We start from the raw sequence: 27,487 nt of genomic DNA on the forward strand, positions 1-27,487 counted from the left end.
GAAATCCCAAAAAACCCTAAAGGCTTATATAAAGTTGTATCTAGTCTTTAGATAATAAAACATGATAAGAATGTTTAGGTACCTTGATCTAAGACAATTAGAAGTTAATCATTAACTAATTCGTCAATTAATATTGTCCTTATTTGGAAACTAAAAAGCTACTTATCATTGGAAGTATATTAGAATAGGTAATACAATTGAGTTGAGTTTGTCACCCAATAATACATGTCCTTATTATATAGTTTACTTCGAAAGTTTCCTGGATTTAATTTTATATGTACAGTTTCTACTTGAGAAACTATATGTTATTCATGAAAATATTTATTAAAGAGTTCACGTATTGGGAAATAACATGTTGATCATGAACCTATGAATCTACTTATGGGTAGGTTGAGATTTTTTTAGCACTCATAGGTAGACATTTTGAAACTTTGATTAAGTGTGACGACATTCTATAATAACCTTGTTTTCATGTGTGATTTTCTACCTCGGGCATGGTCTAGTTTAATGGCTCATTAATACATATTTGAAAGTGGATTTAAATATGACTTGGAAGATTAGTGTGTGATATTTCTCATGTATATACGAGACCTAATCTTTTTTATCGTTATGAGATTTGGACTTTGAGATCGACTTAGATATTAGGATTAAAAGAATACACATTGATTTCTTTTTAAACATTTTACTTACTATTGATCAATTTGATGTTGTTTTGCAATGCTTAACTTTGGAAAGTTTTTCCATAAATATTAAATCTATACAAATATTTTAATCTTTTTAAAACCTTTTTATTAGGGGTTTGACTTTGGGTTGGGATTGTGGAATTTATCCAACACCCTTAAAAGTTGTCCCCGACAATTCTTACTAGGCTTCCCATGCACACCTTGCTTATTTTCATATGTATTTAGATTGAAATACTTAGTTGAAGACAATGTCGAATTTACCATTGGGACATTTTCTTGTAAAATCCTAAAGTTTTCAACTTAAAGATGCTAAAGTATTAAGAGAAATATTGGAAGAAAACTAAGAAGAATGCTTGTTTACAGCATTATTTCTAACTTTTGTTAAAACTGTAAGTTGAAGATAATAATAAAATATATTATTATAGATAATAGGATGATATAGATACAAGAATATGAAGATAAGAACATGGTTTGGATAAATTCCTAAAGTATAATGTTATTATATTTTCAAATGGGCCAAAAGGTGGTTTGGATAAATTCCTAAAGTATAATGTTATTATATTTTCAAATGGGCCAAAAGGTGGATTTACAAACGTATTACACCTTATTATGGATTAAACGATTTGAAATGATGAAAATGAGGTTTGTACCTGTTATTATATCAAATTTATGATAATGGAATACAGATACATGTAATAATATGAAGAGATGACGATTATATAAAGAGTACTAGACGAATTCCCGCGCGTTGCACAGTGTAGATTAAAAATATATTGTTAAAATGTTGAAAAATATATGCTTAAAATGGTTATGTTATTGACATTAACTTTGACATAATATTTTGAACAATATTATTTATTGACATCAACCCACCTTCCTCATTAATAAAATTAAATATAATTATCTATTAATTATTATTTTTAACAATTGTTATGATTGATTAATTTAAATTTTTTACTTATTCAATTATTTTCTAATTTCAATAATGATGTTCATTTAAAATACAATTTATTTGTTGTTAACGTTATGTAATTTATAAATTGATGTTATTATCATTTAAAATTATTGTTCTTTAGTTTTAAACCACTTATTATTATTAATAAGTTAAATAAAACTTTTAAGAAACACTTAATATTACTATTAAAATGTGAAACATACACTATATAATAAACTGATAAGATATAAGTGATAAAACTTTTCATAATGTGTGATTAATTACTTTGACGGTGAAAAGGTGTGGGGGTCTCGAATGCATGAGGTGCTTGGAAATTTGAGTGGGGGTTTCAAATGCATGAGGTGATAGGAAAAATGCCTCCTTTATAAATATAATATGATAATATGATTGTTACTTAGGTTGATTTTGAGAAAACAAAAAAAGTAATGGCACAAGAATACCTAAAAAGAGCTTTTCATACATAAAGAACCAGTTAGGAACCTTAAAATGAGGTTATATGTAGTGAAAAATAGTTAATAAAACTATTCATACGAGTCTTGAGTAGTTTATAAGTACATTGGTTGAAATATAAACAAAGAATTTCCATGTGAGATACCTTTTTAGAAATGGATATGGAAATCATGTTTTAATGCCTTAAATCAATAATTTAAATACTCCAACATGAATCTAATATAAGAAGGAATGCATAACAAAAGGAATCATATCATTTGGATATAACATGCCAAAGTTATACGTGTTTGAAGTACCTATTGTTCATTAAAGATTTCTAGGGTTTGCATGGGCCATTTAAGGGTACCATGGTCTAAAATAAAGGTAGTTCCAACCCTTTACTTATACAAGTAAAGCCTTTGGCCATGTACAACTCGATCTACATTCCAATAAAATCCAAATAGGAAAGAGAATGAGTGATGCATGTTAACATTGTAGGGGTCATGTAAGTGATGATGTGTCTAACAATTGACCCTTATTTGACCAAAAAACTAACCCTTGTTCTACCAAAGCCTCTCTAAGTTTGTGTGTGCAACCCATGGTGTGAAAAATGTATGTTTACCTTCCTGTTTAATGTAAGGATTAATTTTAAAAGGGAAAAAATACTATCAAAACCTAGCATTTGATTAAAGGTAAACCAAATTAATTTTTACATTTGAATGGTTTTATAGATGTGATTGGGGTATGTATTAAACCCAAAGCATTTGTGGAATCCTTGAACATAATAATCAAGTATATATTACCATGGGCTAAGTTAAAATACCATTATTTACATCATGGTTGTACTCTCATAAACCCTTATGTCAACTAAAATTATTTTCCTGATAAAAGTTTGCTTAAAAACAATTTAGGTAATCTTGACAGGTGATTTTATTACAATATCAAGAGTGAAACTTGTATTTCTAATATTTTGGTAAATTGGATAAGAGCCTTAATTAGAATTCTATTTGGTTAAAGTGTGAATGTAAGTTGCAACTGGTTATGAATTATATATAATATTAGTTGTATTTTTCAGTTATATGATAATATATATTTGATTATTGGAATAGATCCATGAATGAAAGGTAAATATTTGACTAATGAATGTCAAGTTTAGGATTATGTATTAAATCATGTAACTAGATATAGAAATGAGAAAAATAACTAGATTAAATATGTATATCACATTGGTATCAAGCATTTACAAATATGACATTGGAACATAGTTGTATGATAAAAGCAGACAAGAATTTTAAAGTATTGAATTACTAGAATAACTTTGTAGCATTGGTACAAGTATATGAACTATGTTATGTTAAGGTATTAGCCTCAATTAACTGAATTAAATAAATTTATTAGATTGCCAAAAGATGGAAAAACAGAATGATGAACTGGTTTTAGCATAGGGTGCTAGTTTAACATTTTTTTGAAGTATTAGATACATAATATGTATGATTAAACATATGAACCTATTTGGAACCAATGAAGGACAATTGTAAGCTTGAAGTTTGAGGTTTACTTAACTTTGACCTCTTAAGTTGAGTACTTGGTGATATTTTCCCAACACATTCCAAATGAATATTTTTAAAAAGAAAATGGGATTGGTTTGTACATCATAGTGTGTGACTTACATGAAATATATATTATTTGTCTAGAAGCCATCTAATACACTACTGGAATGGTACCTCTCTTCCCAAAATAGTTTTCTAGTTTCTAAATTAAACACATTCTAAAATATTAGGACAGTCCAAGGGAATAAGATCTAAAATAAGGTGTTTATAACATATGGTCCTTTGAGGTATGAATATTTTAGTAATTTATGAGTTTTAGATGGCCACGACGTGGTGGAGGTATCACCACGATGTGTCATGGATCGCATGAGATGCATATCTCGTTTAGACGCCATGACGTGGCATTATATTGGCCATGATGTGGTATCTGCACTTGGGCAAACCCTAAGTTTTCGGGCTTAGGCTTATTTAAAGGAATTGATGGCTAGGGTTTCCTCCACCCTCAGCCTCCAACACCTCCTAAATGTACCTTTGAGAAAACCCTAACCTCCTTGAAGATTTTGGAGCTCATTTTGCAAGTTTTGGTGATCTTGAAGGAATAAGAAATAAGTTTGGTGCATAGATCCAACAAGCAATCCATCCCCATCTTTGTGTGTATCTTCTGGACTCCTTGTAAGTCCTCAAACTTTCATTTTTTGATGATCTCTTCTTAGATCTAGGTTTCATGTCATGTTTTGCTTTATAACTGAATTTTGAATGGTTAGAAGAGATAAAGTTTGCAACTTTATGGCTCTCCATAGTCCCTAGAGCAATATACCTTATGGATATCGAATTTGAGGGAGTGTTCAGAGTTTTTCATGAAGTTAGACCATCTTCTTTACCTTTTTTACCTATAAAAGTGGAATACATGCATGGGTCATGCATGTCTATAAAGGGATAAATCACGGCAGTTTTGGTTGGACGTCACCACGACGTGGCCATCGGTTAGCCACGAAGTGGAGGTCAAATGCTTTCACTTTGGCCATTGACTTTGATCTTTGACTTTTAGTAAAATTGATAGTTTTGGAAGGTAAACTAATGGTTTAGCTTGTATGGTTCTGTAGGAAGCGTGTAGCACCCGCTTTCCAGCTGTGTGAGCTTTTTAGCTGACGACTTCGTTTCAAGGTGAGTTTTCTCACTATACTATGTGGGATGCTAGTTGTCTTTGTGATACTTACATGGAAGACCAGGGTTTGGCCCCTGGAATTTGTATGGAAGGCTAAGGTTTGACCCCTAGCATTTTCATGAAAGACAAGGATTTGTCCCCTGGAAATTATATGGAAGACCAAGATCTGGCCTCTGGCACTTGTACAAGTAAAGACCATGATTTGGCCCATGGCAGGGGTAAGCATATGATTTGTCCCATAACATCTTCTTAGGGTTGAAATAGACCCGTTATGTATGGTATGTGGTATTTTGGGGAGCTCTCTAAGCTTTGTGCTTACGTTTTTATGGTTTAAATATTTCAGGTACTTCTGGTTCCAAGGGGAAGAGTTCGACATGATTGCATCGCATCCCCAGGAGATTTCATACTTATGATTTTTGTTACTACTCTGATGTTAGTAGAAATACTTTTGATACTATCTTTATTTTTGAAAGTAATGAACAAATGTTTTGGTTGATTTAAAAACAAAATTTTATCTAGCATTGTTGGGACGTTACAGTGCCAATATTGGGAGTTGGAGCAAAGTACTATATTAAGGGATGATTGTTAAGAGATAAGCAATGTTAATTAGATCCTTAAATTTCATTGCACTTGGACTCATACATTATACTTACATTATATATATATATATATATATATATATATATATATATATATATATATATATTGATAAAAATTATATTGGTGTACATAATATTTAATGAATGGTATATTTGTTGATGTTGCATAATAGTTTAATATACAATGCTTGAAATGGAAATAGTTAAGAAGTAATGGTGAAAACATTAGTTCTTAGTTAACATTTTGTAATATAATGCCTTTCAAACTATTATTCTCTTATATATTCTATTATATGGACATGTGTTCCAGGTGCCGAGTTGAAATAAGTGAAAATAATCTTTTTATATGATTCTTTTGACGAATATAAAGGATCCAAGGTTTGGCAAGGGAAAGCATTAGTTAAACTACTTTGATCTTAGTTAACATTTTGTAATATAGTGCCTCTCTAGGGATTTTGATGTTTTTGTAACCCCTATATTAGACATGTATATATATCGTACTTTGTGGACCATTTTTCCATTAGACACAACGTCATTGAAAATAATGTCAATTACTCATGCTAGTTTAGGATGATAAAAGATAGGGTGCTACATATAAGATTTTGTAATTAAGATTTAATATATATATATATATATATATATATATATATATATATATATATATATATATATATATATAAGTTCGTTTGCTTTACATTTATCTCCTAGCCACTTTTGTACCCTAATATGATGTGACATAGTAAATATGTACAACTATTAAAGGGCATGATCGCTTGGGGACCTTTATCCACAAAATGTTTTCTATAAATGTATTCTTTTTTAAAAGATACAATTTGAAACCTTTGTATTAAAAGATTGTGTAAAATATCTCATGTGAGGGGTGTTTCATCGATATCAGATCTTTGGTTTAAGTGCACCTGGTAGTTAAAGTAGTGTAGGATTTAATCCTAGAAATTCCTACCTACATGTTTGAATAGACGGTTATCATGAGTATAGGATTTAAACCACAAAGCTCAACTGCTCAAGTATTGAATTTGAATAGACGGTTATCATGAGTATAGGATTTAATCCTAGAAATTCCTACCTACATGTTTTATGGTTAGAAAAACTTAGCCTTAGTATTTGATGAACGGGTGCTGCTAATAAGACACCCCTTAGACACTCTCTCATCATTTTTATAAAAAGTCAACCTATAATAAACTACTTGTAATCAGTTTTTTCGGAAAACAATGCAATTTCAACCAATAAAAATACTTCAAAATTAATTAGGGTTGTCTAAATGGTAAAAATGAGTGTCTTTTTAGCCAACCCCTTGATGAACCTAGTGATCAGATTAATATTTGATTATCATGGATTTAAGATCTTAGACCTGTCATTTCTTACTTTTATATTTTAGGCTCTAGGTGCTAAAGTTGTAGTTGATATCTAGAATTAACTCTTAGTTTATACAAGAACATTGTGAATAAATGAAGTAACTAAATTTTTTTGGATGAAATTATGTCACAAAACTATTACTAGTCCTTAGCAATAGATGAAATGTAACTTTAAAGATGATCACTATAAATAATTATATATATAATAAATTGAGAGGACACTTAAGAACAGTAAACTCTCACTATTTAGGATTTTGGCCTAAAGTCTTGCTGTTTAGGATTTTGGCCACACAATTTTCGGCTTTTGTCAACAACCGTCTCTTCTTTCTATTGTTTTACAGTTTTGGCGCGTATCTTATATGGGCTGCCGATTTTTCCCTCGCGCCTAAATTTTTAAGCATACCAGATTTGGTCCCTCCACCGCCTCCCTCACCCAGTCACTTGCTGCACCGCCACCGCCATATATATCATCCAACAAAAATCGACAAAAGTTAAACGCTCTTTTACACTCCATTCGATACCCCTTCGTTTCTATTTCACCTACCTTCCAGATGGGTACGCCGATGACCAGGAAGACGAACAACAACAATCGTAGGGGTCGATGTATTGTTCCTCAAAACTCTGTCGACTCTCTGATTCCGATTCTTCATATCTTCCTTTGGATATCCGATCAACAATCCTACACTTGGCTCTGTGTTGCCCTAAGTTTCCGGGATCAAGGATTTTTAGGGAACTTTAGCTCCGTCTGCGTACCTTTCGATTGGAAAAAAAAAACCCTCGGTGGCTTGGCTTGGGTCTGGATTTCGAAAATGAAGCGATCTGAGGGGGTATGACAGACGCAGAAAAGGGAAATAATCCGAGGGGTATGACAGACGACCACCTTCGTGTATACACTTTCACTTCCATTTTCTGCAATCAAATCATGTGCTTTTCTGTCTGCTTCTGATTTCTCATCAATTTTAATAGAAATTTCGTCGTTTTATTTAGCTATAAGCATGGAGAAGAAAACAGGTGGCCACCAAACTTCGACTCAACCATTGACGGGGCTTCAAGACGGAGATGAAACATCAAGAATACTTCTTAGACTAATCAGAGCAACACCTATCCACGAAATTCCTTTCGTTTTAGCATGATTAAGAAACAAGTGAGTTTTTCATTCTTGTCATCACCATTTGTTTCTTAATTTTGCAATTTTTTTAGTGTTTTTGAATCTTATTGATTTTAAAGGTGTGACATTCTTATATTGTGCTAATTTACTGTTTATTTGGATTTGACCTTTGTTATTAGAATAGGAATTCACTTATGGAATATAACTTTATGTTTTTTTTTTTGAACACCAGCTGCTTGACAAAAATCCTCAATGAAAAATCTGGTCAACAGTGTTTCTACTTGGTAAAGTTGAATCAAACCTAAAGTTATGGTTTCAGTCCTGTTTACTTAATCAAATTTTATGCTCTATCACTTGCCTTCAGGTGGTATCGGAGGGTGATCAGATCGATGTACTTATATGGTGGAACTATCAATTTTGTTTTAGATTGATCCCTTGTGTGGTTATTTTCTTTTGCAAATGAATTGATTTGCTACAGTCTTTTGGAAAAATTTGTTCACCTATATGTGGTTTTGTTGAATCATTGAGTATTGGTCATTCATGGAAGGAAATATAGAGTCAAAATTGAAAATTGGAATAATCTTGCTATTTGTAAGTAAAAGAAGTCATTATTTTGTATTTGCACATTTATTCTAAAAAATGTTTAGAGTCAAAAATGATTTTGTTTTATTTTATACTTTTTTTTCATTTAAATGTTTCTGTTTGATCAAATTGTCATGTATATTTGACCAAAACATCATGTAAATGTTTATATTTGACAAAAGCATTGTGTAAATGTTTGTATTTGAGTAAATTGATCATTTAAATCGTGTTTTGCTAATTGTAGGGGTTATTTTTTGATCAACCGATATCGCCTTCTTTAGGTGTTTTTGGTTTCAATCCACTAAATAACTCTGGTACAAAAATTTATCCGATTATATTAGTATCAAAATTACCAAATTGCCCTTAGTTGGTTAGGCTCGCATGTTACGAAATGAGATGAATAATGGTCATGGTTGTTGATAAATGTAAAAATAATAGATGATTTCTCTTTCCTGATGCTAAAAAATCTTACCATTATAGTTCAAATTTGATATAAACTACAAGATGTACATATAAGAATAAGGGCAAGATAACCTTATTTGTTAAATTAAACATCTAAAATAAGGATATTTTTGACATTATTATTTTGACCAAGGATATAAAGATTTTTAATATATACTAAATTATATGCTTAACATCTAAATAACTTATAGTTTTGTAATAACTAAAATGGAACTTTAATTATTAAGGTACACCTAATGAATGATGTTTCCTAAAATTTTGAAATATTTCATTATGTATTGAAGTTGGTTGCACCTAATAATTGATTTAAACTAATGTGAGGACCCTTTCAAATTTGTGTTTAGCTTTGCCGATGAACTAAGTCTAAGATAAGATTTAAGTGAGATGATTTATGTAAGATTAAAAGTGAGGAGTACATTCATCTCGACATATAATTATTATAAAGACATTACTTTTCATTTTGAGCTAAACATAAGAAAAAAGCTTCCAACCATGGATCTAAAAAGAAAGAATATTCTTTAAGAGTACATGAGGAACTTAGAAAATCAAAGTAACCATTATGTGTAAAAGGTGAAATTATAGTATTGACAAATAAAATGAAATGAATTAAAGAAGTTGAACTGAAGGAAAAGATTATGTGAAATAGTTTACCTTTAGATAAAATTTGAATTTGAGAGACAAACTTGATTACAAATGATAAGAAATGACATGATATAGTATATTAAGTTTAATTAACATTCATTCACACAAAGTATAGATCATGGTGTTAACGCAGGCAATCAAGTAAAAAATAAATATCATAAGCTTTTATGGAGCTTTGAGCTTTAGAATGGAGTTTTTAACATTTTTATGTTAAAATTGATTTACTGGTACATTATAATTTGGTTTATATTACTGATTTAGATATTAATCATCAATCAGAAGCATATATATATATATATATATATATATATATATATATATATATATATATATATATATATATATATATATATATATATATATATATATATGATCATTTGAGAACTCAAAGATTCGTTAAAACCCGAGAACTTTTCTATTGTTTTTTTAAATACTTTGAGACATATATGTTCTTTTAACAACATTAGACATTAAGTAGCTTATTAAACACTTCATTTGGTGGAAAAAATGTGATTTTTTTGTAGCATATATACACATTTTCATATCTACATGTCTATGCACATCAACACACAAAAAACTTCACTTTTTTTAGTTGACATTTGATAAAATTTGAATTTAAGAAACAAACTTAATTACAAACGGTAAGAATTGACGATTTATGTGATATATTAAGTTTCACACTTGATTTAGACAAAGTTCAAGCCATGGTGTTAAAACATTCAATCAAGTTAAAAAGAAATATCATAAGCTTTTATAGAGTTTTGAGCTTCCAAATGGAGTTTTTTATAATTTTATATTAAAATTAATCTAGTGGTACATTATAATTCAGATTATATTACTAATTTAGAAATTAATCATCAATTAGAATCATGGTTTGATGTGTGTATATATATATATATATATATATATATATATATATATATATATATATATATATATATATATATATATATATATATAGAGAGAGAGAGAGAGAGAGAGAGAGAGAGAGAGATTACATCTAAATAAATATTGAGAGTCATTCGTCATGCACATATGAATGAAATTTATGGGTAAATGATCAATGGTCATTCTCATTCATATTCGATGACATTATAATCATTCACATATGAATTCCATCATCATGTAAATAATGAAATTCATGAAGATTCTCAATATTTGTGTGATTCTCATTTGTAAGTAAGATAAACTTGTACTTACCCTGTACAATGAAGTATAACATCCGCAACAACAGATAAACCATCTTGAAATGTCAATGTACCATCTGTGCTTACATAACTTATCTGTCAAGTGTGCATATATGAAAATAAAAACAAGAATCATTTATTCATGTAATCTATTTATAACATAATATTACTTTGTATTTATACACAAATTTAATTCACAAAGTAAATTTCTTGTAATTAAAAGCATGTATATAATTCTTTCATAGGACTTTATCCAATCAAATTTGTCTTGTTGTATTTGTTTCTCGATTAAAACAACTAAAGTAGTATTTATTGACATTTTTATCGAACATTGTCTGGAAAATCACCGAAAGTGAAATGAAATATCAAGTCTCTATTTGTTGTGTGGTTTCTCTTATTTTTTTTTAATATATGGTGTAAGAAATGTATAATTAAAATAAAAAAAAATATCAACTTATGGTATGGAGTTAAAACTAAAACAACCAAAAATTATTTGGAAAATAATTCCTTATTAACCCATTAATTGGCAATGAAAGTTAACAAACCTAAGATTGGAATCATAACGAAAAATTCAAACTTGACATTAGGCTAATCGAGTTGCCAAGGAAGACCTATGTAACAAAACTCACCTTGTCAAATAATCTAACATTATATTATAATGTTTCCTAGGTAGTCCTAAAGGCATCCTAAGTTGCTACATAGCATCACCAAGCCAACCATGACACACAAACATGGAAACACAAACTTGGAAATCAATCAATCATGAAGTCAACTTGCATAGGTTAGCCTAGCCTTAGATAACTTGAGCTATCAAGGCATCCTAGTTGTCACTTTCTTTGTAGAAAATTAAGGGATCCTTAGAGTATCTTAAAAACACAAAGTGTGTATACATACATGAGTCGTCAATCGCGTCTACGCTACATATACATGTGTTGTACTCTCACTATAACTTCCACGTTTTTCAAATAGATGGTTAGAAACTACTTTCCATATATACTCACTAAAAGTCTGGCATCCCACCTATGTTTGACAACCTGATCCCTTTTTCTCAGCCTTTTATTTTCCTATTACAAATACCCTAGTTTAAGAGTGGATATCTTATTCACTTTTGGTCAAATACGGATGTGTGATATATTGTTGTTATATCACTCTTCAAGAGAAGATAAGATCCATTTATATAATATACAACTAGATAATAAACATCTAGATTTACACATGTTTAAATTAGACAAAAAAAACTTATATTTTTTAATTAATTAAAATGATGTTTTTCCGACAGAATGATTTCATCCTAATTCGATTGAAATACAATTCAAGGTACAAATTATAGTTGTTTCATATGAATTGAATTTGTTTCTTATGTTTGGTTGAATTTTATTCTCATGAATGAAATTTGTTTGTTACCAATATGGTTTATTCATCTTCACTTATGATAACTAAGTGTCACATGGAATTTATGTAAAGGTTGTTAAATCTAAAGATGACTCTATAAGACAAATATAGACCACTTAAAACATCCTACCAATTCTAAAAAGTGTTTTCAAGAGTCTCCTTAGTCATTCGATCATGCAAAAGAGAGTCAAAAAGGGGTGAAAGGAAAATAGAGACCATAGTTAGGTACTTTACTAATAAATGAAATGCTAAAATTTGGATTATGAACATAGGTAATATTGGTAATGACAAATGAGGAGTGGATGTATGTTCACCAATTCTTATCGGTAATTATGTGTCATCAATTGTGCAGGCTATCAATGGTGCAGAATAAGGGAAAAGAATGTTGTGACTGTTTAGTAATGAATAGTGTTCTTTTAATGTTATATGATTGCAACAACTAAAATCAAAGACCCGTGTATTACCTAAAGATGAAATAATGTCGCTAGTATACTCATAGAACTTGTCGAGTTGTTGGATTGAATCTTTGATTGTAAGGAAGAAGCATAAAATTACCATGGTACCATGACAATAATAATACGTAGCGAATTAGGGAAATTGTGAAAACTACCATTAATTAGGAGTATAAACAAAAGTAGCCCAAAATAATACGAAATTACCAAAACATATCCTAACATATACAATAGTCTATCTCTTGCATTTATAAATAACCACGGAAGAAATATCAAGCCATTTTATATATAAGCATAAGGGAAAGAAAAATATGATGTTTTCTTTTTTAGCATCATAAGGTATAGTTATATGGTCTTGGATGATAGTGAATTAGTCATGAGTACTTTTTATCTAAGCTAACCTGAAGTTTTATGCAAAGCCTTTTGTTGAATCATTCATCAATCTATAGGCACATGGGATTATTAATTTATAAACTCAAATGAAGGAAGAAGTGCTATATCATTATTATTCTTCCGGAATTCATTGCTAATTCATTGCTATGGTTTTTCTTAAGAACGTAATTTTACCAACGATTATAAATTTATTGGTAATCCATAGGCAGTATTGTAATGGATTACCCGCGGACATTCTTTATTTTCAACGGATATTTTCCATGGCTAAAATTCTGTTGCTAATACCACTGTTTTCTAGTAGTGAGATTTTAACTATATACCTTAGGACCAAATATTTTATAGGGAAAACATATATTAGAATTCAAACTAAGAAAACTACGATTATAAACTAAAGTATATAAATTATATTACCTTGGAGTGTTGCCATAGATTGTCGAACTTCTCCAGTTTTGACATGTTAACAAGTGGAGATCTTGACGACATATGAACTTCTTTTGCAACCATTGCTATTTCTTTTGATATGTCAGTTGCGCTTGGTCCACTTCCGATTACAACTACAATCTTTTCATTTACAGACCACATATTATATTGTAACATATGTGACACAAAATATGCATAATAAATAAAAAATGACTGTTGATGTGAAAATGTATATCATACACATAATATGAAGTTGATACATCTGAAATTAAAAAAAAAAAAAAAAAAAAAAAAAAAGAAAAGGGCCTATTTAGTTAACATAAGCTGGCAAGCACTGTTAAAAACGTTTAAAGTTTAATGCATTGTGATTACACAAAATTAAGGAATAAAAATGAATATGTAGAGCTTTTGAAAATTTACATGGAGTTTTGTGCTACTAACCTGGTTTATAAATGGTTCAGTAACACGATAGTTGTGGCTATGCATTTGTTTTTTAGACCATGTCTCAATACCTGCTCCAATGTTTACAATATTTCAAGTTAATTGGATATGAAATCGCTACAAATTATTTTTATTAAGGTTTCTGTGTGATTTTTGTTTGTTTAATATATTGCAATTTTTTTATTTAAAAACAATACAGTTCTTGTTCACTTTTATGTCTAAATTAAATAATATAGTTAATTTTGGTAGTTTTCTTATGGGAAATCTCTAGTAAATCTCAATAGTTTACCTTAATTATGAAAAAATCTCAAACTAAATTTTATTTATAGAAAAACATAGGAAAACGGTTAAAACTTCGGATAAATTAGTTTTGACCGGTTTTGCAGAGTTAGCCGGTATCTCATCTTTTTTTTTTTTGTTAATTTTGTCAAAATATTGAGACTTTTCTGAAAATTAACCTATTTTTAACCAATAATCAAAATATTAGGACTTTTATAAAGATTAACATTAACTAATATATATTATTATGAACAAATTATTTTTAATTATAACATATCTTTTTATTATAAAATATATTTGTTGTTAATTTCTAGAAATGTAAAAATGGACTACATACTCTCTATTGTTTGCTTACCACTTCAAATTTTCTATCTTCCTCTTGTGCATTCTTGTTTCATACCATGTGGGTGTTCTTTTTATTTTCTTTAATCTAACTATCACCTAGCCTATATATCTTACCTGGTAACAACTATGGACTAACACAAATCCATCAAGAGTGGAAATTGAACTTAGAATAACAGTTTAAATACAAAATTACTCTTAACTGGTTTCAATTTAAATTTCTATTTAATGTTCACTTTTCACTCTCAATAGATATGTGTTAGTCGATGGTTATTACTAAGTAAGGTATTAAGGTTGAGTCCTAATTAGGTTAAAGAATATTAAAGGAACACCAACATCAGAGGAATACAATAAAATGCATTTTACCATGACACCCAAACGATGCACAGGGGAAAAGTAGAGGGTTTGAAGTGGTCAACAAGCACTAAGATAATATTTAGTCCACCGACAACTATATTAATGTCCTAATATTTTGGTTATTTGTTAAAAATAGGTAATTTTCAAAAAAAGTCTAAATATTTTGACCAAATTTACGAAAAAAAATACAGGGTACCGGTTAAATCTAAAAAATCTGTCAAAAAAGGGTTTTCCCGAAGCTTTAGCCTTTATTGTGTATTTTTCTGTAAATAAAATTTATTTTGACACTTTTCTATAAACATGGCTAAAATATTGGTATTTTACAGAGTTTTATTTTTTTATTAATAATTTTTTTTTATTTAACATTTCAATTTTAAAACAGTGATTCACTAACACCATCTAGTAACAATAGATTATTAATATGGTTTAATGACAATATATTAATGTGTCGATAATTATATATCAATGATTTAGTATCACCAATGAGTATATGTTTTTACATAAAAACTGAACAATAGGTTTATGGTTGTTTTACCAGAACACTGTTAATATATAACTTCTGTTACACAACAATTATTGCTATAAATGATTAGTTAATAATTTAGTAAAATTATTGAATGTGAGTTTTACATAATATATAAGTTTGTACCACTGAGATGACTTGCATTACCGAATAATTTTTGGAATGCATGAGCCATTCATGTTCCAGCTACGACATACGACTGATTCAGTAATACTATAAAAAATTAAAATCCAAATAATAGATTTTTTTAAGTAGACTGCACCGATTTTACACAAACAAATACTACATTTAACAAAAAAAAAAATACATTCGTTGTTGAACGAAAAAATAGTTCACAAACTATTATTGTTTTCAACGAACAACTTGCATTCGTTTTAATAAAAAAAAATGCAGTGTTTTAGAAGGGAAAACGGTATTTCCATTTCTTTCAATTTCCTTTATTTAGTTTTGGAAGCATCAATTTCTTTTACTTTCTTTTAATTTCCACCAATTTGCTTTCTTTTCTCTAATAAGTGAACTCGGGAACAGGATGTAATAGTTTTTTCAAAACTTATTAATTAGCAAGTTTTTCTCTTCGAGCTTTTTCAATAATCTCATGGGTCATATGATTTTTTAACCAATAACAAATAAACAACGACAACAAAATAATAATAATAATAATAATAATAATAATAATAAAACAAAAAAAACATCAAAGGGGAAAATCTCTCGTATAGTCAAAGATACAATTACTTTTTTCATTTTAAGATTTTTAATGAAAAAGTCTTATATATATAGAGAGATAGAGAGCTAGGTTCAGGTATTTAAAGTAATTATTGTGTTATTGTATGAATAAATATAGGCCAGTCATTTCAAAAAGGTAAATATGTAATCATACATTTAATTAATTATGGTAAATATATAAATCAATTAATATCCCTTTAATTTATGAATATCAGTTTTAAAACCCAATTTCTAGTATATATCCTCACGTCCGCCTCTTCCCTCTTCTCTTCTATTCATCGTCGCCCCCAACCTTTTCCCTCTCATCTCCCTCTCGTACACACTCCACTTCCGGCCGACCAAGCACACACACGACGACATATTCTGGAATACGCATCCAAACACGAGCAGAAACACTCGTACTCACGTGAAACACAACGCGACAGCCAATATCTTTCTTCTTCCGATCGCTTGCTGCCATAGTTACAATCGGCGGCCTAGGAGGGTGAAGGATGGGGTATAAGCGGTAGTTGTAGCACCCTCCTAGGGTTAGGGTTCTTATTGCGGCAGCTGTAGCACCCTCTCATCCGAAATTGAAAGTTGTTTTGATGCGCACCAAGCGCTCGCTAAAATGCTTCAACTGAATGGTATTTCTTCGTTTATATTATTCTATCAGAAAAGAATGTTTTGTATGATAATCATGAACATATTCTGTTAGAATTCCCCGAATTAATATAGTTATTGGTAAATGAATTCCAATTCTATCAGAATGGAATCACGAATTCCAATTATGTTGGAATGGAATATGGATATTTTCTCACTAATTTATTATTGGATTTGTTTCTACAGAAGCTGATGCTTGAAGAACAGACCACGAAATTTGAACGACGCCTCTTAGCAACATTATTCGTTTAGAATGTAGTAGTGTCTTTGTTAGATTTTGATGTTTTTTTTCCAGATTTGAAAGTTTTTTTAGTTTTATTCTTTAACAATAAATGTAATTCTTAGCAATTGTTACATGTATTCTATAAGAATTAATGTAATTTTTGATTTAATTCTTCAATTGATGGTTCGAGAATTTTGTTATTCTACAAGAAATTTTTAAAGTCATGATCAAGAAAATATGTTCAAGAATATTTTTATTATTTTATGGTTCAAGAATTTTTTTTTTATTTTTGAACATACTCAAACATATTCTGTCAGAATGTCCGAATTAAAAACCTTATAATTCGTAAAATCAGATTTTTAAAATTAATAGAATATATGATCCCTTAAAATATGCAAATTTCCTTTACTAAATCTATGTTAATTGACTAAAATACCCTTCTAGTTAAATTAGATGGTATTTTTCAACTATATTTAATTCAATAATATGTACTAATCACTTTCTTAGAATAAGTAAAATGATTGGCCCACATTTATGCATATAATAACACAATAATTATTTTGAATATAATAACCTAAGCCTATATATATATATATATATATATATATATATATATATATATATATATATATATATATATATATATATATATATATATATATATATTTGAAAGCAAATATTTTTTTAGACTGACTACTTAAAATACCTTTTTTGAATTGTTTATCGTTAAATAATATATTAAAAATGTATTTTTTTTTATGTTTTAAAGTATTTATTCTTAACTGGATAGTTAATTGATCGATGAATATGTATTTTTTTATGTTTTAAAATGCTTTGGGTGCGATCTTACGATCCGATTCGATCTTATGATTACGATCTTGCAAAACAAAAAACGATCCTATATATGATCTCGATCTTAACAACCTTGTTCCAAACTGCAACACTATAAATATTTATTAATTAATAAAACAAATTTCTAAATAAACTTATGAAACATAAGCAAGCAAGTCGGTAAACTAAACTATTGCATCTTCTATCCTCCATAATAAATGAAAATAATTTTGCCACTTGTCAATCTTTCATGAGTTTTGACACTTGTCAGTTTATAATATTTTTAAAATATATAATATCCACATGTCAATTTCTAGGTTTTCAATTTTTAAAATTAAAAAAGCCACAAAATACTTATATACTTATTTATTATATATATGTAAAGTATTAAATGTAATAAATGTAATAATAAGTTGCAATTAATACGTTTCTTCATTTTTTATTTTAAAATTTTATTTTAAAAAAATACTTATTATTTATATTTTGATATTTAATTTTTTTTAATCAACCCGTGTATTACACTGGTTTTACACCTAGTGTAGTAGTAAATAAAAGTCGTGAGTTTATTAATAAAAGCATTCATAGTTTTATAATAATTTTTTTCTCAAACAAAAACAAATTAACTTCAATTTTATACGATCATTGAACATTTTGAAAAGTTATATTATAAAAGTCCCTCATCTAAATTTTCCATATTTTACACAAGCATCACTTAATTTTCTTTGTAATGAAATGTTACACGAAAAAAAACATTTAATTAAAATAATATATAACGGTATAGAAACTAACTAAATTAAATGAGTATTTAAAAAAACACAGTATCACAAAAACCCAAAACTAAAAACATAACTTTCTCCAAGGGGAGCGGTCCAAAAATACGAAAGATAATAAATTGTTACATACTTATAAGAAATACTAAATATATTATATTATAATTAAAAATTTAATATTTAACATCGAACATTAAAATGAAATATTATTTAATATTTATAAAAAATGGTAATAAATAAAAAAGATCTAAAGTTTAACTATAAACTTAGGAATACAATGCATTTGGGTTAGTTGGTTGAATTAAATATCAAAGAATTTAATTCATATTGAATGGTTGAATTATTTGACAAAAATATGCATAGTTTCCAATACTAAAATGCTAGTTTTGATGTGGATTTTAAATATCCAATCTCTATATCGATTTCTAATTGGAGATGCTCTAAGTATTATTATATGTTATATATACATGGAATATCTGTAGCCAATCGAGGTTCAAAGTTGTGACCATTACAGACGACAACCGCATCGAATTCCTCTACCTTATTCACCCCACTTGTTTTTGACTCGACCACAAACTTGGTGATCCCCGAGTCTATTACCTCAACTTGGGTTACCAACGTATTAAACCGAATCAATTTGATAAGTTCAAAATTATTTGCAAAATCTTCCAAGAACATTAGAACTTCGTTGTGGCATGGAAACATTCTCGCATCTCGATATATTTTCTCACTAAATTTGAAATCGGTGAAACTCATGAGCTCACGAGGAAGATTCGTGCACAAAGAGTTGTAAAGAGATCCATGAACAATATCTCTATTTGGGTCGAGTCCAAGAAGATCGGATTCTACTCGTGGATCATAGGCCCAATTTCCACCAAGTTGGTGCGACTTTTCAAACACCACAACTTGGTGGGATTCTCTTTGAAGCTCACGAGCAGCCGTTAGTCCAGAGACACCAGCACCGATTACAGCCACCTTTAAGGAAGTTGCCATGGCAGATAGCTCTTTGTTCTTCAAGTAGAAACGTTTAAGAATTACTATAGGCCATGTATATAAAGGCTTTATTGGTCAATTACCAAAGTAATTTCCAACATTGAGGAGTCTACAAAGTTGGACTAACATATTTTAGACAATCTTAAATCCTTATTATATGAAAAGGAGTTGAAGGCTAGAAAAAGTCAGTTTATTATATTTTAGTCTTTATTTTATTCTATTATGTATATGTATATTCGTTAACTTGTCACAAAACTCCAAATGCTTAGAAAACTATTTCATAAAATATAGGATTATAGATAATTGTTCGCTGTCTGTGATGATGGCCCACTCAATCTCTGGACCATCGGATGCTAGAAAAACAAATTAATTGGAAGTATCTCGTGGTGTCGAAGTAAATGAGATATACAAAGTTCTTGATTAGCTCGTTTTATGAGTAGGAGATCATGATATATTTTTTAATATTATTTTTTAGAAATGGTTATTGGTTAAACTTAGCCTTTTATTCATGTAAAAGTTATTCAAAGAAACATTTTTGACTTGGCCGACTAAAGTTAGAAGTAGAAGGTTTGCTAAGGCAAAGGGTTTGTAGAGCTTACCATAGACCTTGCCTAAACACTTCCTCACATTAGTTATCAAGAGCAGTTCCTCAACATGGCACCTCATGAGCTGTTTAATAGTCGCTGACTGAGTCAGATCTACCGGGGAACTAAGTTCAGAAGCACTTCGCAGATGTTTAGAAAAATCTACCGGTGAACTTTTACCAACATAAAGATAAACTGGATTTATATATCTTGGATTGAAACATATACATATCATTATATAGATAAAATAAAACAATCTCAATGATATATTCAAATTTATACTACATATTACATAATAAAATTTATATAAAAAATCAAACTAACCTTTAACTAAGTATAATAGAAAATGTTTTTTTACTATATTATGTGTTATAATAGATAAACTTAATTATAAAACACTTAAACTTATTTGGATAAAAAAAAAATCATCACCATCATACACATGGACCATAAACTATATGTAACGAAATTAGAATAAATCGTCATTATCCACATCCAACCCTTTAAAATAAACGGAGAAATCAAACGTAACTTTCATAATAACGTAAAGAACCCAAAACCAATAAATACAACAAGATAAGTATTAGAAATCCAAGAAACATATAAAAACGTTAGAATATTTTACACAATTATTTATTATTGGTCAAGTGGGGTCCACTCTATTCGAAGATCCATTTCACCGGATTCAACATTTTGGAGTTTTAATTTAACCTCTTGTATGACTTTCCCATCGATAATATTGACAATGCTATCTTCCAAAAGTGCATTATCATGTGATTTTAGCCATTTTCCAATTTGCATATTTTCTAATATTCCCGCATCCCCAAATGCCATTGCGGATGTTATTAATGGCATAATATAAATTTCCGCTTCCCCCATTATATCATCCGCTGAAAATGTATCGTGATCAAACACTTGCTACATTCATTGAGGAAACATTTTATTCATTTCCCACGTCAGCAAAAAATATGAATAAAAAAAAATATAATTTAAATTATATAGTTACCAGTTTAACAGGCCCGTAATTCTGAGGAACAGAAAGCATAAGCTCCTCGTTCCAAACTGGATTCAAGTTGCTATTTCTTACAGTTGTTTGTGCCTTCTATTTCAATTAATCCAGCCAAAATAAATTAATTAATTAATTAAAATATAATATTATTGGTTTAAGAGTAAATTTCATGAATGGTCCCTATGGTTTATGGTAATTTGCGCGTTCGGTCCGTGACTTATTTTTTTAACTCGAAAGATCTTTACTGTTTGTTTTTGTTACGCGCTTGGTCCCTATCTTACCTAAAAAGACTATTTTGCCCTTGATTTTTTAATTTATTTAAATAAACACACCTCCAACCCCACCCCCCTCATCTTACCTTACCTACCCCACCATTTTTCCCTATTTAAATAATAATTTTTTTTAGGTAAGACAGGGACCAAGCGCGTAACAAAAACAAACAGTAGGGACTTTCCGAGTTAAAAAAATAAGTTAGGGACCAAATACGCAAATTACCCTAAACCATAGGGACCACTTGTGTAATTTACTCTTGGTTTAAGGAAACATAAGAAACCACTCTATGTGAAAAGTATCAAAAAGAAAAGAAAATTTATATTCTATTTAGCCACTTATGTAGTGATTGAAACATTATGCTTTTGTTTACTTTTTTTTTTAATATATTTTTGCAAGGTACTTTTATAATTTATCGATTTAGCCACTGTTAATCTTATAAAAGACCTTAATTTTTGTGTTTTTTTCCAAGATTAAACCTAAACTTTAATTTTTTTTCCTGAAAAAAAAAACATGCTTTTTCAACTTGTCCGAAAAAACCCTCAACTTACCTTTCTTTCCAAAAAAAACCCTCAACTTTCAAACTGTTTCCGGAAAAACACTCAACTTTTTTAGTTTTGTACAGAAAAACCCTCACATTTTACAAGTTTTTTCGGATCAAAAAATGAAAAAATCTAAGGTCTTTTTCAGGAAAAAATAAATAAAGTTGAGGTTTAATCTGGATAAAATACAAAATATAATGTTTTTTATGAGATTAACCCTTATTTTAACACTTTTTAAAACCAGGAAAAATGGTTTTTGAGTGGTCAAAAAATGTATAATGATTTAATCACTACAAAAATTTGTTAAGTGGTCAACTCAATAGAATGCTAAAAAGTATATATCTTTTAATAGTATTTTAAATATTATATATGGATTAATCTCATAAAAGACCTTATTTTCGGAAAAGTTTCACTTTAGTCCCAAAAAAGAAAATTGAACATAAAAGTCCCGATTATTTTATTTTGGCTCAAATTAACAAAAAAGTCATTTTTTTCTTTTAACAGGAAATGACATATTATCGTGTAAAATCAAATAATCGGGACTTTTTTGTTCAAAATTTTTTTTGGGGGACTAAAGTGAAACGTTTACAAAAATGTTGGGACTTTTCTGACAATTTCCCTTTTTTTCCAAAAAAATTGCAAAATGTGAAGGTTTTTTAAAAAAAAACTAAAAAAATTGAGGGTTTATTTGGAAGCAGTTAGAAGGTTGAGGGGTATTTTAGGAAAAAAATACAAAGTTGAGGGCTTTTTCACAAAAAGTGAAAAACTACAAGGTCATTTTTAGGCAAAAAATAAACTTCAGGTTTAATCCAGAAAAAAAAAAAAAAAAAAAACACCCACACACACACACACAAAATATAAGGTCTTTTATGAGATTAACCCTATCTTTTAATAGTACTTTGAATATTGTTTATATCTATATTTTTAATTTTCAATTTATGGCAGGGGTATAAATGGAAACTGACCTGTTGTCCTAAAGTAAGGACAACATATGGATCACTTGAAAGCATGTCACGAACAGCAAGATTTTTTCCTCTTATCACTGTGATTTTCAAGACTCCAATGAATTCCACCATGCCTTTCTGTCATTATTTTTTAATAATCATAAATATAGATAAAATAATAATTCATTGGAAAAAATTCATAAATATATTATGACATGTATAAGTTTTTAATAAACTTACATTACTTGGAACATTGTCCATAATCTTTCTTGATAAACTTGATTTTAGAGAGCTAGAATTACTTGATGAGATCCTTAAACTTGGTTTCAAGAAATCTTGAAGCTCATACTTTGACCTTCATGGAAAATGGTCAAAGATTGAGTTGACCAATATAGATAAGACACCCATAATAGAAACCCATTAAAAGTTTATAACCCACATAAGATTAGGGAAATCTACAAAAAAGTCCCAAACTTTTACGAAAAGTTTCAAAAAAGTCCTAATTTGTTTTTTTTTTTAACAGAAAAGTCTCATTATTTTGAGAAAACCATATAATCTGTTATTTCCTGTTCAAATATAAAAAATGACTTTTTCGTTAATTTGGGCAAAATGTTAAATAATCGGGATTTTCTGTTAAATTTTTTTTTTTAGGATTTTATTGAATCTTTTCCCAAAAGTTTGGGACTTTTCTGTAGATTTCCCCATAAGATTATAACAAAAGATATAGTTTCTAGGTATTTTTAGAAGGGTTTTATGCAGAAAAGTCTCATTATTTTGGGAAAGTTTTCAATAAAGTCCTAAATCTTTTTTTCTTAACAGAAAAGTCTCATTATTTTGTGAAAATCACATAATCTGTCATTTCCTGTTTTTTTTTTTTTTTTTAAAAAAAAGATTTTTTCGTTAATTTAGGCAAAATGCTAAATGATCAGGACTTTTTTGTTAAAAACAATTTAGGACTTTATCAAAAATTTTCCCAAAATAATAGGACTTTTCTGCATAAAAGCCTTTTTAGAAAAAAAAAAAAAAAAAAAAAAAAAAAGTATTGAAATTTAATTTAAATCGTGAATTTTTTATAGCATCCTAATTTGATTTCTTTATATGTTGGTGAAGATTTAAGATCTTAATGAAGACAATTATAAAATGGGTTTAAGAAAAAAGATTCAAAGTACAATTCTTATAATAACAAAAAGGGTTAATCTCAAAAAAGACCTTATATTTTGTGTTTTTTCTGAATTAAACCTCAAATTTATATTTTGTCTGAAAAAGACCTTGCATTTTTTCATTTTTTCCGATCTAACCCTTTGTCATTTTTTTTTCCAAAAAAAACTTGTAAAATGTGAGGCTTTTTTCAAGAAAAACTAAAAAAGCTGAGGGTTTATTCTGAAACATTTAGAAGGTTGAGGGTCTTTTTCGGAAAAAAAAAATACAAAGTTGAGGGCTTTTCTCAAAAAAATGAAAAAATACAAAGTCTTTTTCAGGCAAAAAAATAAATTGTGAAGAGATGAACAAAAGGGCATGAATTAGATGCCAAGGGCAAAATCGTCCACCTGATAAAATTTGAACGATGTTCTTGAGTAGCATCAGGTCTAGGTTTAGAAATTCCTTGAGGAATATATGCTTCATAGATTGAATTTGCAGATGCATTTCCTCCAACTTCAATCATGGCATCAATTTCAGCATCACTCCATGAATCTAATGTCACTGATAAAACCTGTCAAATTCAGATTATTATCATTAAAATTAGGTTCAAGAATGTATTTAATTTATTTATTTGGAGAGGGGTAACCTTGGAAATATGAACACCAAGACTTCTGTGAACACCACAACATTTTAAGCATATGAACACTCCTATATTAGCCGACCTGAAAGTCATGATGAAATATTTTCATATGATTATACATGAAAAAAAAATGTAGAAAACTGTTTATGTATAAAAAAAAGAAGGGATAAATGAAAGAAATAGTAATTGAATTTCGTCTTTTTGTTTATTTGAGCATCCTACTTTATTTTAATTTTTATTACAACATTGTATTGTTGGTTTTTTTTCTTATTAAGGTATTGAAATTTGAAAATCTAGAGAAAGAAAAATAAATTAGTAGGCTATGTTCTTTATTTATTTGATACAATTCCATGAAAGAAGATTTATTTTTCTTCATAAATTATAATCCAACCATTTCCAATATTGTTCAAGTGTTTGTGAATTTGAAAATATAATGAGGTCCTTGAGTTTTGTGCAAGAATATAATAATGAAAGAGAAAATGTATATAGTTATTTGGTATTATATAATATATAAAACACAATTATATGTATATAGCAGTCCTTTTAAAGTTAGAAAATATGTCAAGCATATAAACATGCTACATATAGAATCAAATTTGAATATTTTACGGACTTTAAAATAAATGAACAGATATTAGATGAGAAAGAGTGATATATAACTTTATGTGCATAAAGTAGATGACATGTAATCATTAACAAAGTAATAATAACATTGTGTTCTCTAATTTTCTTTTGGAGGAAAAGAGCTGGAAAAGAAATAAAGGAAAAAAGGAAAAGAAAGGAAACTAATTATTTTATTCATGTTCTAGAGTTGGAAAGAAAGAGAAGAAAAGCTGACAGTTTTTAGTGTTCTTGAATTAAGGGAAGGAAAGAAAAGTTTAAAAGTTTTATCATTTTGCTTTTACCAAGTAAATATTTGAAATTTTGAATATTATAAGGAGGTAAAATAAGATGGACATTTTTGTCATTATAAAATTTCTAATGTAAATATGAGGAGTGTAAATTGAGGAAAATAGATAGGGTTAATTGCAAGAAACAGCAACTTATTTCCATTTATTTGTTTATTATAGAGCATCATATTTTTATTTCTTTGTGTTACAACATTGAATTTGATTATATTTTTCTTATTAAAGCATTGAACATTGAAATATAAACTCAATTATAGCTATAATAAACAAACAAATAGAAGTACATTACTATTTCTTACATTTAAATTAACTCTAATAGTTATAAAATTAAAAAAAAAAAAAAAAAAACTCACGCCCACTTAGGATCAGGTGCACCACAATCAGCACATGTTCGATTATCACGTTGCTGCAATAGATCTTTTAATCTTCTGTTGCCTACATTATCAAAAAGAGTTATATAATCTAATAAATCAGCCATTAAAACAACTGTTAATATTCAAGAAGCTAAATATACATGAATAGGACTCAGACTCTTAAGTCAATGGGACAAAAGTTGCAAGTATTTAGAAGGTGGGAAAGAGACTTGTTTCTTGATCTCTTGTGCGTGAAAAAGACATCAATGCCCTCCTCGTCTACATAAGATTACTTGAATGCCCTTTTATTTTACATTCATAAGATATAACAATTGTACTTTTTATGGTGTAGTAATCCAATTTTCCCCAAAAGTTAGTAGTCAATATAAACTTTATTGTATCTTATATCTTATATATAATAACACATAGCAAGTAAGGACATTAACAGATGATTCCATACTAAAAGAGCAATCTACAGAAGGAGCGAAATCTAGAAATGGTTTATGGTTTTCTTCCGATTTTTGGGGAAATTGGAATTCCTTAGTTTATCATTTTATACTACAATTTTTGGACAATTCAATTGATAACAGGGCGTAAAAAATCAAAATGCTCAATCGAGTATATGAATCATACCAGAAGGTGTTTTCCCAAGTGCAGACGAATGGTGACTCATCCTTTTGCCTACAGAATACAGACCACAATCACCAAACAGAACTTTTAATTCTCTAACTATGCAGCTCTACACCACACCAAAATCCAGAAAAAGTTCAAAAGCAATATCAGATTTAATCAATCCACAACGGATTCTCAAAGTCGCGCCTTCTTTCTCCAAATCCAACTCGATCGAACTAGTTTGTAGTTGAAATTGAACAAAACTTGAATCCTTCAAAGTCGAAGAGTTTAGAGTTGCAATCACGGATATAGGCGAAAGTTAATTAAGATTTGACGAAGTATAATCAAATTGATGTCAACGAAATGGACCAGAAATCGCGATGAAGGATCCAAAGGTTTGAACTTTTACCTGATGGGTATTGTGAATTGAGCGTGTCTGTTAACGTTTGCGTTGGAATGGAAGGTAAGAGGGATGTGATGAGAACGTGCTCCGTGACCAGTTGGGTCACGAAGGGGGCGGTGTAAATGGATGTGTTATTTAATGCTTTCATACACGAGTCGCAACAACGATAATGAAGTCAAATATGTTCTTGTCAAAACCGAACTTTTTTTTTTTTTTGGAAAGATGTTTGCAACCTTCTTGTCTTTTACAATGAATCTATTTAAATATATATCGATAATAATAATAATAATAAACAAATATATTTGAATATCAAAAAAAAATGTTCTAAAAAATAACTAATATTTTAGTTAAATTATTGCGATCGACATCTATAAAGTTGATAGACCATCTCCAAAATCATCTCGTCTTGATGAAATTCGCAGATTTTTTTTTTCGCAAATGGCATTTGTGAAAATAGTAGGTTTCAAAGATTAGACATATAAAAAGGTTAATGACTTAAAAATTTTGTTTTGTATTTAAATTCAGCCAATAATGTTTTTTTTGTATACATGTTATTATTGAAATTA

General features: G+C 28.9%; 2 protein-coding genes across 4 annotated transcripts in view; both read right to left on the bottom strand.

Moving 5' to 3' along the window:
• Positions 1 to 19,616, bottom strand: part of LOC145162203 (flavin-containing monooxygenase FMO GS-OX5-like) — a 36,005-nt gene extending 16,389 nt beyond the window's left edge. Inside the window, exons 1-4 of the mRNA XM_079081416.1 lie at positions 18,991 to 19,616; positions 13,834 to 13,904; positions 13,384 to 13,533; positions 10,749 to 10,831 (exon numbers count right to left, since the gene is read on the bottom strand). Coding sequence (XP_078937542.1) covers positions 10,749 to 10,831; positions 13,384 to 13,533; positions 13,834 to 13,904; positions 18,991 to 19,516 — 830 coding nt within the window. The 5' untranslated portion in view covers positions 19,517 to 19,616. The remainder of the gene's footprint in view (positions 1 to 10,748; positions 10,832 to 13,383; positions 13,534 to 13,833; positions 13,905 to 18,990) is intronic.
• Positions 19,617 to 20,609: 993 nt separating this feature from the next.
• On the bottom strand, positions 20,610 to 27,069 carry LOC145162179 (ADP-ribosylation factor GTPase-activating protein AGD12-like). 3 transcript variants are annotated; one of them, XM_079081406.1, is made up of 9 exons: positions 26,928 to 27,066; positions 26,540 to 26,587; positions 25,907 to 25,988; positions 24,652 to 24,727; positions 24,413 to 24,576; positions 23,106 to 23,220; positions 22,887 to 23,003; positions 21,107 to 21,202; positions 20,610 to 21,018 (listed from the first exon to the last, which is right to left on the bottom strand). In XM_079081406.1, exons 2-9 carry the CDS (start codon positions 26,577 to 26,579, stop codon positions 20,737 to 20,739), a joined length of 972 nt encoding a protein of 323 aa, XP_078937532.1. In that variant the 5' UTR covers positions 26,580 to 26,587; positions 26,928 to 27,066; the 3' UTR covers positions 20,610 to 20,736. The 3 variants fall into 3 exon arrangements, with proteins under 3 accessions (XP_078937532.1, XP_078937534.1, XP_078937539.1); XM_079081408.1 differs by having other exon boundaries at positions 26,540 to 26,789; positions 26,928 to 27,044; XM_079081413.1 differs by having other exon boundaries at positions 20,895 to 20,990; positions 26,928 to 27,069.
• Between the last annotated feature and the right edge of the window lie 418 nt (positions 27,070 to 27,487).

Source organism: Lactuca virosa, chromosome 1 (genome assembly GCF_052849685.1).
Source record: "Lactuca virosa cultivar CGN04683 chromosome 1, Lactuca_virosa_CGN04683_v6, whole genome shotgun sequence".
Classification (NCBI taxonomy): Eukaryota; Viridiplantae; Streptophyta; class Magnoliopsida; order Asterales; family Asteraceae; genus Lactuca; species Lactuca virosa.